At 35.0% G+C, this 14,372-nt stretch overlaps 1 protein-coding gene across 1 annotated transcript; it reads right to left on the bottom strand.

The window, feature by feature from the left end:
• Window positions 2,735-3,211, bottom strand: LOC109831256. Its single transcript, XM_020398590.1, has one exon. It carries the CDS (start codon window positions 3,209-3,211, stop codon window positions 2,735-2,737), a length of 477 nt encoding a protein of 158 aa, XP_020254179.1.

The following is a 14,372-nucleotide window of genomic DNA, read 5'->3' as shown; positions in this document are numbered from 1 at the left end:
TGGTTCTTATGTTTTGTGCGTGACAATTAGGAATAAAGAACAAGTGTGAATGTGATGAGTTATTGCTGTGAATATATGCAAAAGATAATAGATTGAATTTTAGAGGAGAGAAGGAAGAATTAAAGAATAAATAAAATCACAAGGCAAGAAAGATGAATGAATAAAATCAAGAAATAAAACCAAGAATGAAAAGAAAATTTAAGAAAGTCAAGATGGAGAATTTAAAAGAGGTAAGAAATCTAGAAAATAATCCACTAACCAATTTCAATTACAAAATATAAACTATTCTCTTTTTATCATGTTTCGACTTAGATTTATTAAGCATAGATTATCAAACCATTTAAGGAAAGTGTAACCTATCAAATTATCATCTAAGTTAAAATTACTATTCATGATAAGAACAATAACATGATAATAATCCTAGAATTCATAAGCATAACCTATCAAACTATTTAAGATAAGCATAGATTATCAAATTCTTCTTCTACCGATTAGTTCTCTAGTTGATTATCCTAAACATGAACATTGTAAGTGCAAGAGAATAATTCATACAATATAAAGGAAATTAGACTAGTTTCATATAATTCTAAACTTCCTACAAGAATTAAATTCACATCTTTAAGAAATAAAAACAAGAAAAAGAACTAATTACAAAAATAAAAAGAAAAGAAAGATCTAAACTATGAACAAGAAATAAATCTAACTACAAAGAAAATAAAAATCTACACTACAAAATATATTACAAAAATTAAATGCAAGAAAATAAATCTATTCTACAAATTAAAGTGCAAAAAGAAATAAAAAGACAAGAAAATAAATCTACACTACAAGCATAGAAATAAATCTATCTAATAAGCAATAATAAAGAAATTACTAAAAAGAAATAAAAGAGAAAAGAAATGCAAACCTTCAATTTGCTCTTCATTTCCATCCTCATTATTCAACAAAGAGGAGAAAGAACAAATTTAAAGAGGAAAAAATTATTATTATTAATTGCAACTAAAGTTAAAATTTTTGGAAGGCCTTCTCAATTAAGAGTAGCCCTCCTCTCCAAAAGGAGTTTACAAAATTTTCACACCCTTAACCCCTCACTCTCTACCCCTATTTATAGTAATCATCAATGAATATGAGCCATTGGATTTGTCTTGAGCCCCAAGCAACAATCTCCACCATTGAATTTGCTTTTTGTTCTTCTCTAGCCCAACATAGGAGTCCCAATTGATTTTCAAAATAAATAAAAATCCAAGTTGCAAAAGAAGTCCAGTCCACATTTGAATTTCGGCCCAAATGCTTGTGATTCAAAGCTGCAGCAAATCATTCCGCTGGTCATTGATTTATTTCAGCCTAAGTCAAGAATCTCCGGCCCAATTTGATTTTGAAAATCAAAAGAAAATCCAAGTCTCCTGGCCCATGTCCGGTCCTTGATTTTCAAAAGAAAGCTTTAGCAAGGTCCACATCCATTTGATTAAAATCAAAATCTGCAAAGAAAGAAAACCGGCCCATTCATTTTTGAAATGCAGCACAGCAAGCCCACAATGGAATTTCCCATTTGATTTTCAAGATATGAGCCGGCCCACTTGATATTTGCAGCCAATCCAAAACTCCCCTATGCAGCAAATCAAGTCCAGCCATGATCCAACAAATCCGGTCATCATGTAATCTTTGCAAAAAAAAACCAATCATTCGAACTTTGCATAAAAACCCAATCTTGTTTGCATCCGGTCTTGTTTCCAATCATATAATCTTATCTTGTTTGCTTGACATCCAAGTCCAATTCATTCCAACTCTTTGCATCCAAGTCCATTCCAACTCTTTGGTGTAATCATTTTTTTATGGGCTTTGGGCCTTTTAAAATTTAAATATTTCACTTTGGCTTCTTGAATTTCTCTTATTTCTTTATTTACTCAAGGGCCTTTGTTGAGAGATAGGATTTTTGGGATTTATTCTTCATTAACCTGTAATTAAAGATAAAAGCAATTATTAGTGGTATATTTATTCATATAAAATAGATAATGAGACTATAAAATTGTAATAAAATGTGATTATCAAATACCCCCACACCTAAACTTTTGCTAGTCCTCTAGCAAAAATAAAAAGAAAATCCTAACTCACTTTCGCAGGAATCGCGGTTGTATTTAGCGCATACAACAAACCTTTAAACCCCTAGATTACCCCAGTGGACGAGTTATAGTCTCGTGAGGGTTTGCAGTGAATATACCCACAAAATTCGGTCAATTTGCCAAGTTAAATAAGTTAGTAAATAACAGATTTTCCTTGATATATTTAATCATTCTAATTAAAGCTAGTTAATAATCAAGAAAACGTTTTTATATATAACTCCAATGTAAATCCCCTAGAAAATCTTTTTCATTATAGCAATACAAAACCAAGTCAAATCTTAGAAATTTAATTAAAAAGTTTTGAAAAGAACATGCCAACTCTTTGTTTTAAATAACTTTCAAGTCTCTTGATCAAAAATTATTTTTCAAGACCATATATACAAATTTTTGAAAGATAAGTATTTCATTTATATCATAACGCTAGTACATATTTACATAAATTGGCTGGGTGACACTGAATCAAACCTTAGAAACTATAGAGAGGAGAGAGGACCATGGCCGTCACCCTCAACTAAAGAAACTAAAGGAAAAACAGTATTACCCAAAACCAAAACAAAGAGGAAAATAGTACTGCCCCTTACACAAATAAAACTCGAAAACACTAAGTGAGATCACTATTCACGACTAATTGGTTCCAGACTCCAATTGGCTAGAACAGCTTCATTTCCCGCCTTCCAATTACAGGTTCTCAGAAGAACATTTATATCTTCATAAAGTCTCCTAAACACCAAAATCTTATGCATCCTTTGATTGTGAAAGATTCGACGATTTCTTTCTTGCCAGATATGCCACACAGTAGCACTTAAAACCAATCTTGCCAGTTTGTATGTTCTATTCTTCACCTTGAATTTCTGTTGAATTTGCAGCGCTTCAGTTCTAAGATCTTGAATAACAGTAGAATCCAATAGCAATTTTAATTTACAGAGTTTCCAAATAAAAGCTGTAAATGGGCATTGAAAGAAGAGATGGTCTCTAGTTTCCTTCTCACTAGAACAAAGAACACAATCCTCCATTGAGGAGATCCCAAATTTTGAAAGCCTGTCTCTAGTAGCCAGTCTATTGTATAGACTTTTAATCAAACAACAGGCCATTTTAGGATTTACTGAAGGGAACCAAATCACATTGTAAAGCTCAAACCTATTGTAGGGAGTCCTAACTTGATCCCAAGCCGAAGCAAAAGAGAACTTACCACTAGCTGCAGGTAGCCAAACCCATTGATCCCTTTGTCCAGAAATTTTGATTTTAGTAATTTCATTCACCAGAGGCATAAGACAAGGTAACGTGATATTCCATTGAGAATTTCGTATAATATAGGAAACTGTCCAGTTCTCAGTGCCAGTGAGTTGAGGAGTATGATGCTGTAATAATTCAATAATTCTGCCATCCTAAATCCATGGATCAAACCAGAGTGAAGTAGACTCCCCATTTCCAATAGATTTCCTTATGCAATTCAAAGCTTTGATTTTGAGACCTGAAAGATGCTTCCAAGTGCCAGAATCCATTAAGTTAGAAGAAGTATTCCAGAAATTAACATCCTTTATATATCTTGTATTCATCCAATTAGCCCACAAAGAATTATCAGTAAGGAGTCGCCAAATCAACTTTAAACCTGCGGCCTGACAGAGATCATCAAGTTTTCTAAGACCAAATCCTCCTTCTTCTTTTGGTCTACAAACTTTTTTCCAATTTGGGCTTAATTGCTCAGTCAACTTAGGCTTTATAAGATAGAATCACATTGAATTTAAGAGTTTTTTTTATGGTGCCCATTTTTCGCACTCTTCTTTATAAGGTTAGTTTTTTTTAAATATATATATATATGTGTAAGTATATATAGTCTTAAAAAAATGTTGAGTAAATCAAGATAACTTGAAAAAAATATTTTCAACTCTAAGTTAAGCATGCAAAAATTTTATTATTTTTAATTAAAAGTCTAAGGTAAGACTTAAGTAAAGTATACAAGTTGAAAAATTATTTCTTAAGAATTTTATTTGGAGTAATCATAAAAGGTGAACTTGAATATGTCACTAACTAAGAATTAAAAATTTTAAAATCTATCAATTTGATCAATATTTTTATAATTGTTTTTTTCTTTTTAACAAAAAGAAAGAAAAAAAAAGCAACTAAAAAGATAAAATAAAGAGGAAAATATGTATTTCTCACCCCCCACACCTAAATTTTGCATTGTCCTCAATGCAAATTCGCTGAAGCACAAAGTAAAGCAGATAAAATTAAAGAACTTACAGTTGTTCGGTTGACAATGATGATAAGGATCTGCAATTACTGTTAGTATGAGGATGAAGAAATCAAATAAGAAGAAAATTGTAAGTAATTATTTATTTATTTATTTTATTTTTTGTTTTAACCTATGTTACTTATTCAAATTTTTGTTATGTTTTTTTAATAAGAAACAAAAGAACTTTTTTTTAAGAAACAAAAGAAAAATTAGTTTTATTACAGATAATGAGGTTCATGAAGAACCAACACCTCTTCCTCTCCGAGCGTAGAAAATTCTAAAAATGGTTTCAGACGTTGACCATTTATTTTAAAAATGTTACCATTTTTAGGATTTTCTATCTCGACAGCTCCATGTGAAAAAACTTGTTTGACAATAAATGGACCTGTCCATCTTGATCTTAATTTTCCCGGAAAAAGATGTAATTTTGAATTGTATAATAAAACTTTCTGTCCTTGAGAGAAATTTTTTCGCAAAATTGATTTGTCATGAAAAAATTTTGTTTCTCTTTGTAAAATTTTGAGTTTATGTATGCATCATTTCTAATTTCTTCCAACTCATTTATTTGGAGCAACCTGTTCTTACCTGTTGAGTCAGAGTCAAAATTTAACTGTTTTATTACCCACATTGCTCGATGTTCTAATTCTACTGGTAGGTGATAAGCTTTCCCGAATACCAGTCTGTATGGTGACATCCCCAAATTGGCCTTAAAAGCTGTTCTATACGCCCATAGAGCATCACACAATTTTACAGACCAATCTTTTCTGTTATGGTTAACTATTTTTTCTAAGATTTGTTTGATCTGCCTGTTTGTGACCTCTACTTGTCCACTGGTTTGGGGGTGATAAGGAGTTGACAATTTGTGTGTGATTGAATATTTCCTCATCAGAGCCTCGAAAGAACGGTTACAGAAATGTGTACCGTTATCACTGATGATCGCTCGAGGTACTCCAAACCGGGCAAAAATGTTTTCTTTCAAAAACTTGACAACGACCTTGTTATCATTAGTTTTGCAAGCTACCGCCTCAACCCATTTTGACATGTATTCAACGGCTACTAGAATATAGACATTTCCAAAGGAATTTGGAAATGGTCCCATAAAATCGATACCCCACAGATCAAAAAGTTCAACAGATAAGATGGGTTGTAAAGGCATCATATTTCTCCTAGTGACCTTCCCTAAAAGCTGACAGCGGTTACAGGTTTTGCAAAACTCGAATGAATCCTTAAAGAGAGTGGGCCAATATAGCCCAGACTGGAGAACTTTTTCAGCTGTTTTTCTCGGGCCAAAGTGGCCCCCACAGGCTTGCTCGTGACAAAAGGATGGAACACTCCTAGTTTCTTCCATGGGAACACACCTCCTAAAGATCTGATCAGGACAGTATTTGAACAGATATGGATCATCCCAGTAAAAGTATTTTACTTGGGAGAGAAAACGGGATCTATCCTGTTTGGACCAATGAGAAGGGATCTGGTTCATGACTATGTAGTTCACAATGTCGGCGAACCAGGGAACAGATTGGATTTCTAGGAGTTGTTCATCTGGAAAATGTTCATTGATTGGAACGGTTGATGTTGGTGCATTTGGGAGTCGAGAGAGGTGATCTGCTACGGGGTTCTCTGTTCCCCTTCTGTCAAGAATTTGAATGTCAAACTCTTGAAGAAGGAGAATCCATCTAATGAGCCGTGCTTTAGCATCCTTTTTGGTCAAAAGATACTTTAGTGCGGCATGATCAGTGAAAACTTTGGTTAAGGAACCGATGAGGTAGGACCTGAATTTTTCTAAGGCAAAGACTACAGCTAAAAACTCTTTCTCTGTGACAGAGTAGTTTTGCTGGGCATCATTCAGAGTCCTACTGGCGTAGTAGATCACATGCGGTTTTCCATCAAACCGTTGTCCTAAAACAGCTCCAATCGCAGAATCAGATGCATCACACATCAGTTCGAATGGTAAGGTCCAGTCCGGTGCATGAATGATAGGAGCTGTGGTTAGCTCCTTTTTCAGATATTCGAAAGCTTTGAGGCAGTCGGGGGAGAAGACAAATGATGTATCCTTGGCTAAAAGATTGGTCAAGGGTCTAGCAATTTTGCTGAAATCCTTGATGAAACGTCGGTAAAAACCAGCATGACCAAGAAACGATCTGACATCTTTGACAGTTTTGGGAGGAGGGAGATTGGAAATGAGATCTACCTTAGCTTTGTCCACTTCGATTCCCCTATTGGAAACTACATGTCCTAAGACAATGCCTTGTTTGACCATGAAATGACATTTCTCCCAATTGAGAGTCAGATTTTTCTCCCTACACCGTTCTAGGACCAGTTTAAGATGATGCAAACATTGGGAAAATGTGTCACCAAAAATGGAAAAGTCATCCATGAAAATTTCGAGAAATCGCTCTACCATGTCGGAAAAAATACTGATCATGCAACGTTGGAATGTGGCCGGTGCATTGCACAGGCCAAAAGGCATGCGTCGGTATGCGAATGTTCCATACGGGCAAGTGAAGGTGGTTTTCTCCTGATCTTCTGGAGCGATAGGGATTTGATTGTAACCTGAATATCCATCCAGGAAACAGTAGAACTCGTGTCCTGCTAAACGCTCTAACATTTGGTCAATGAAAGGAAGAGGGAAGTGATCTTTCCGAGTGGCTAAGTTGAGCTTTCGGTAGTCAATACAGACTCGCCATCCAGTTTGGATCCGAGTGGGAATCAGCTCATTAGCCTCATTTTGGATCACGGTGATCCCAGATTTTTTTGGAACAACTTGGACTGGACTCACCCATGAACTATCAGAAATGGGATAAATGATCCCATGATCGAGACATTTCAGAATGTCTTTCCTAACGGCTTCTTTCATCACTGGGTTTAACCTACGTTGAGCATCTCTAGTAGGTTTGGCATCATCTATCAAATGGATTCGGTGTTGAACAATGGTTGGACTAATCCCTTTGATATCAGCCATGGTCCATCCAATGGCTTCCCTATTCTCTCTTAAAACAGCTAAGAGAGCTTCCTTTTGACCGGTAGTCAACTCAGAAGAAATGATAACTGGTAAAGACTCGTTCTCCCCTAAGTAGGCATACTCTAAATTTTCGGGTAGAGGTTTGAGCTCTAACTTAGGGGGTTCCTCCACAGATGGGCGAAGCTGGACTCGGGGTTCTATCTCTAAAGGTTCTCGTTGCCAGCCAACAGCAAAAACATGATTGACCAGCGGTTCTATCTCAAGTTCGTCATCAGAAAGCTCCTCAATCATTAAATCAGATGCATTTGAATCAGACTCACACTCTCCCTCTTGTTGTTCACTGGATATTCCTTGAATGAAATTCACTTCCATGGGTTCATCAGATGGATCACTAGGCTGTCTCCCTAAGTTAAAGATATTGAGGTCAACAGTCATATTCCCAAAAGATAGTTTTATCTGACCAGTTCTACAATTGATCAAAGCATTTGAGGTGGCTAAGAACGGTCTTCCTAAAATGACGGGAATTTGACTTTTGAGATTAGAAACGGGCTGCGTTTCCAAGACAATAAAATCAACAGGGAAAATGAACTCTCCAACTTTGATCAGAACATCCTCTACCTCTCCTTTGGGAATTTTTACAGATCTATCAGCTAACTGTAGAGTGCATCTTGTAGGTTTAAGTTCTCCTACACCTAGCTGTTGATAGACCGAATAAGGAAGGAGGTTGACGCTGGCTCCCAAGTCTAGAAGTGCCTTATCAATGTGAGTGTTACCTATGACGCATGGAATTATGGGACAACCAGGGTCTTTGTATTTCAACGGCATAGGTTTTGAAAAAATTTCACTGAGCTTGGCAGCTAAGAAGACTTTCTTGGGGACGTTAGTGGTTCTTTTCTTAGTGCATAAGTCCTTCAAGAACTTTGCATAAGAAGGGATTTGTTCGATTGCATCTAGGAGAGGGATGTTGATCTTGACCTGTTTGAATGTTTCGAGGATTTTCTCAACCCGCGGGGAGTTTTTCCTAGGTTTGAGTCTATCTGGAAAGGGGGCAACGGGCCTATACCTATCTAGATCAGGCTCAATTTGAAGTTCATTATTTTGGTCATCGGAAGGAATTGTTTCATCGGAAGGAGTGTTTTGAATGGGAGAAGGGGTTTGATCAGGTGGCATTCTAACCTGATTGTCTATTTGTTTTCCTGATCTCAGAGTGTGAATTGCATTCAGTTGAGCTGGATTGTTGGAACTGGATCCAGTATCTTTAGGGTTTGTAATAGGTTGACTAGGGAATTTTCCTTTTTCTCTCTCACTCACGGCAGCGGCTAGTTGCCCAAGTTAGGTTTCTAACCGGGCTATGGCTTGTGTGTTCGAGTTGAGCACTTGACCGGTGGTTTGCATGAATGAATTTAGAGTGGTGGATGATTGGGTCAACATGTTGGTAGTTTGTGTAGAAGCTTTGATCATAGCTTCTAAACCATTTTCTAAGACACTTAAACGTTTGTCATGATCAGAATTTGAAGGATTTGTAGGCTGGTGAGGATGAGGATGTTGGTTTGGAAAAGGTGGGTTAGAAAAATTGTTCGGTGTATTGAACGGGACAGTGTTTCCCCTCGGGAATTGCGGGTTTGACGCGGGAATGAAGTTTTGATTTCCATAAGAATTTCCTTGGTTCCAAGCAAAATTAGGATGATTTCTCCAACCTGGATTGTAGGTTGGAGAAAATGGATTATTTTTAGGACGCTGAAATACAGCGTTCATCTGTTCTAAAGCGTGGTTGTTTCCTAGAAGAGGACATTCCTCTGAAACGTGGGTAGAAGACTGACAGTTATGACATCCCGGGGCAGAAATATGATTGATTTGAGCCGGAGCTCGTTCCATAACTTCTAAGGCTTCTAACCTCCGCATAATCGTCGCCATCTTCGCTTCAGATGCAATGTTTGACTCCAGGGAAAGACCACTAGACTTAGATTGGGAAACAGATGAAACCCTGTCATCACAGTTTTCCCACTGCATTGTTTTCTCGGATAGACTCTCTAGGAATTCCCAAGCTTCATCGGCGTTTTTTCTCATAAAATCTCCCTGACACATCGATTCTAAAGATGTTTTTGAAGAATAGTCCAATCCTTCATATATGACTTGGCACAATCGCCATTTTTCTAGACCGTGATGAGGACATTGGATTAAAAGATCTTTAAATCGGTCAAAGTATTTCCAGAATGGCTCTCCCGGGACAATTTTGAAATTCTGAATGCTGTTCCTAAGCTTTACCGTTTTGTGAATAGGGAAAAATTTCTTGAGAAAAACGGTGACAAATTCCTCCCAAGTTGAGATGGAATTTATCGGTAAGCTGTACAGCCATTTTTTAGCTTTGTCCTTTAGAGCAAATGGAATAAATCTAAGCTTAATCGCATCTTCGGTTAATTCTCTCATTTTTATCATAATACATACTTCCTCAAATTCCGAGATAAATATATATGCATCTTCTGTTTCATTACCTAGGAATTTGGGAAGCATGTTAATGAAATGCGGTCTAAGCTCGAAATTTGCTCCATTTACTTCGGGGAGTCTTATGCAAGATGGAATTGCATTTCTGGTGGGGTAACACATATCCTGAAGAACTGGTTGATTTGCCATTTCTTGAATTGGTTCAACACGGATTAAGCGATGAAAATTATCCCGAACCCAAATTTGCATACACCAAAACAAATATTTTTTTTTCTTTTTAAGGAAAGAAAGAAAATTAGTTTTTTTAAGGAAAGAAAGAAAATTAGTTTTTTTATATATGAAAAGATAAAGAAAAAGAAAAATCCTAATTAAAACAAATCAAGACAATCACTTTTCAATCAACTCTAACTCTAGGGTTTAGCCTAACTCAACTAGACCAGCTCCTAACCAAAAACTCCTACAGTGAAAAGATCAAAGTTTTACCCAGGTAGTTAGCCAAGTAAGGATAGTACTAGAGGGTGATCAAAGATCAATTAAGTACCTCTTTCCTTGCGGAGCGCTTTACGCAACCCCTAAACCTTGCCTTAGACACCAACTATTCTGAGAAAACTTAAACCGTTCACTTAAGGATTTCTTGTTCCTTATTGAGCTCGAATCCTTAGGGGCCAACGTCTAATGAGTTTTAGAAGGCTTGGGTTTGTGAAGTGAGGAATTAGTGATTTGTGGGCTAAGGAAAGGGTGATGAAATCCCTTACCTTATCTTGATTGGGGTTTTGCCCTTAAGAATGTTTTAAGTGTGTGCCAAATCAAGTGCTACAATCACTTTGGTGAATTCCTACACTATATGAAATGCAACCCTAGAAATTAAAAGCGACTAAAAAGGATGATAAAAAGAAAATCTTTATATTTTTTAATTATGGTCAACAACAATCAAATGTGAGAAGATGATTCATGTTTGAATTTATTATCTTGTTAGTTAATGTCCAAGTGAAAGATGAATTTTATTATGGTCAAAAAAAATATTTTTTTTAAAAAATCCTAATTGTCTCTAATTGTGAAGCTAACTAAAGAGGGTGGAATTGAAAACTAGAAAGAAGACTTCTCTGTTTGGTGGTGAGAAGAGTCGGGATAGAGACTTCGGAGTCATCTTCAAAGAACCTGGCTAAAAAGAGCCTTTCTAGATCTATTAATTTCTAAATAGACCCAGCAGGCAACTTCATGAACCATTCAAAGGCAACTGATGAGGCATAATTATGTACCAAAATTGCAAGTGCACAATTTATCAAGTTATAGTATAAAAATATCGATCCCACGAGGAAGGTGATTTTAAGAGATTATTAGAAATGGTTCTTATGTTTTGTGCGTGACAATTAGGAATAAATAATAAGTGTGAATGTGATGAGTTATTATTGTGAATATATGCAAAAGATAATAGATTGAATTTTAGAGGAGAGAAGGAAGAATTAAAGAATAAATAAAATCACAAGGCAAGAAAGATGAATGAATAAAATCAAGAAATAAAACCAAGAATGAAAAGAAAATTTAAGAAAGTCAAGATGGAGGATTCAAAAGAGGTAAGAAATCTAGAATATAATCCACTAACCAATTTCAATTACAAAATATAAACTATTCTCTTTTTATCATATTTCAACTTAGATTTATTAAGCATAGATTATCAAACCATTTAAGGAAAGTGTAACCTATCAAATTATCATCTAAGTCAAAATTACTATTCATGATAAGAACAACAACATGATAATAATCCTAGAATTCATAAGCATAACCTATCAAACCATTTAAGATAAGCATAGATTATCAAATTCTTCTTCTACCGATTAGTTCTCTAGTTGATTATCCTAACATGAACATTTTAAGTACAAGAGAATAATTCATACAATATAAAAGAAATTAGACTAGTTTCATACAATTCTAAGATTCCTACAAGAATTAAATTCACATCTTAAGAAATAAAAACAAGAAAAAGAAGACTAATTACAAAATTAAAAAGAAAAGAAAAATCTAAACTATGAACAAGAAATAAATCTAATTACAAAGAAAATAAAAATCTAAACTACAAAATAAATTGCAGAAATTAAATGCAAGAAAAATAAATCTACTCTACAAATTAAAGTGCAAAAAGAAAATAAAAAAGACAAGAAAGTAAATCTATACTACAAGCATGAATTTAAATCTAACTAATAAGCAATAATAAAGAAATTACTAAAAAGAAATAAAAGAGAAAAGAAATGCAAACCTTCAAATTGCTCTTCATCTCCATCCTCATCATTCAACAAGAGGAGAAAGAACAAATTTAAAGAGGAAAAAATTATTTTTATTAATTGCAACTAAAGTTACAATTTTTGGAAGGTCTTCTCAATTAAGAGTAGCCCTCCTCTCCAAAAGGAGTTACAAAATTTTTCACCCCCTTAACCCCTCACTCTCTACCCCTATTTATAGTAATCTTCAATGAATATGAGCCATTGGATTTGTCTTAAGCCCCAAGCAAAGCAATATCCACCATTGAATTTGCTTTTTGTTCTTCTCTAGCCCAACATAGGAGTCCCAATTGATTTTCAAAATAAATGAAAATCCAAGTTGCAAAAGAAGTCCAGTCCACATTTGAATTTCGGCCCAAATGCTTGTGATTCAAAGCTGCAGCAAATCATTCCGCTGGTCATTGATTTATTTCAGCCTAAGTCAAGAATCTCCGGCCCAATTTGATTTTGAAAATCAAAAGAAAATCCAAGTCTCCTGGCCCATGTCCGGTCCTTGATTTTCAAAAGAAAGCTTTAGCAAGGTCCACATCCATTTGATTAAAATCAAAATCTGCAAAGAAAGAAAACCGACCCATTCATTTTTGAAATGCAGCACAGCAAGCCCACAATGGAATTTCCCATTTGATTTTCAAGATATGAGCCGGCCCACTTGATATTTGCAGCTAATCCAAAACTCCCCTATGCAACAAATCAAGTCCAGCCATGATCCAACAAATCCGATCATCATGTAATCTTTGCAAAAAAAAAAACCAATCATTCCAACTTTGCATAAAAACCCAATCTTGTTTGCATCCGGTCTTGTTTCCAATCATGTAATCTTGTCTTGTTTGCTTGGCTTCCAAGTCCAATTCATTCCAACTCTTTGCATCCAAGTCCATTCCAAATCTTTGGTGTAATCATTTTTTTATGGGCTTTGGGCCTTTTAAAATTTAAATATTTTACTTTGGCTTCTTGAATTTCTCTTATTTCTTCATTTACTCAAGGGCCTTTGTTGAGAGATAGGATTTTTAGGATTTATTCTTCATTAACCTATAATTAAAGATAAAAGCAATTATTAGTGGTATATTTATTCATATAAAATAGATAATGATAGTATAAAATTGTAATAAAATGTGATTATCAACCAAAGACTCAAGCTATCAATTAGCTACCTCAGTGCAACTCTTTGTAATATTTTGAAACTTAGCATCATCATGTGCAACGGACTACCATGTAGTTATCCTAAACAGTGTACACAACTCATTAGTCTCATCACGGTCTCAGTGCGTAACATAAGTACGGAACGGCCTACCATATAGGTATCTAAAAAGGTGGCTCACAAGCCTCATCGCACTCTCGTGCGGATGGACTCCTAGACAAAGTATCCAAACCAGACTCAATGGCCTATACAAATAGAATATCGACACACTACCCCACGTAGTACTGAACTGAACTCATAAACGATATCCATTTTATATATAAACTACGTAAATCTGGTATATCGGCACACTATCCTATATAGTACTGAGCTATGCTCATCAACGATATCCAACGAGTGTATGAACAATAAACAACCTAATACTTGACTTAATCCCATCTGGGAAAACTCATGTGTGTGAAAACAACATTGTACTTGTGTATTCGTGAATTTACATGTAAAGGAGTGCGGCTCGAACCCCGTGAACACATCTCAAACAGATACAAAACAAAAACTCAGAAAATAACCTTAGTAGTCGATTACTACGCTTATTAGTTGACTGCTGTAAGCCTATCCAGAATCTGGAAAATTGGTCTAAGTGTGAGTGGTCGACTAATATGAACATTAATCGACTACACTGCTATGGAAAACAATTATGTGAGTCGCACCATGAAAGGAGTAGTCGACTACACATGTTATTAGTCGACTACTCTGTGTTAAACAGATTTCTGTTTCTCAGGTTTTGATGTTTTTGTGATTATTTCTTTAACAAAACTCATTCAAATCACACGGAACAAAGGAAAAAGGTCTTAGTCTTCTAAAATTCTCTATCAGAGATTAATTCACATGATTTAATTTTTTTATTAAATACTAATTAGGGTTTAACTTCATAATTATTCAAATTCTCACATAAAAGCATGATTATCACATAATTAACTTGGACAATGTTATAACTAACATTGAACAGAGATAAGCTTGTTTAGAACACGTTCATGTTATTATGATCTCACAACCTAGGGTTTAAGCATGATTAATTTACAAGAAAACTCGATTAATTAACAAACTAGGGCTTGTACATGTGTTAAACTTAATTAATAAATTAAAAATGAAATTAACATTTATCCTAATGATCATGATCATGTTTCTAATATAAACATCAAGA

Source organism: Asparagus officinalis, chromosome 2 (assembly GCF_001876935.1).
Source record: "Asparagus officinalis chromosome 2, Aspof.V1, whole genome shotgun sequence".
Classification (NCBI taxonomy): Eukaryota; Viridiplantae; Streptophyta; class Magnoliopsida; order Asparagales; family Asparagaceae; genus Asparagus; species Asparagus officinalis.
The sequence above is the reverse complement of the archived record's forward strand: the minus strand, read 5'-3'. Positions and strand labels throughout refer to the sequence as shown.

Bases quoted from the DNA above. Each gene is read 5' to 3' on its own strand.
- LOC109831256 (XM_020398590.1), bottom strand. From the start codon at position 3,211: ATGGCCTGTTGTTTGATTAAAAGTCTATACAATAGACTGGCTACTAGA.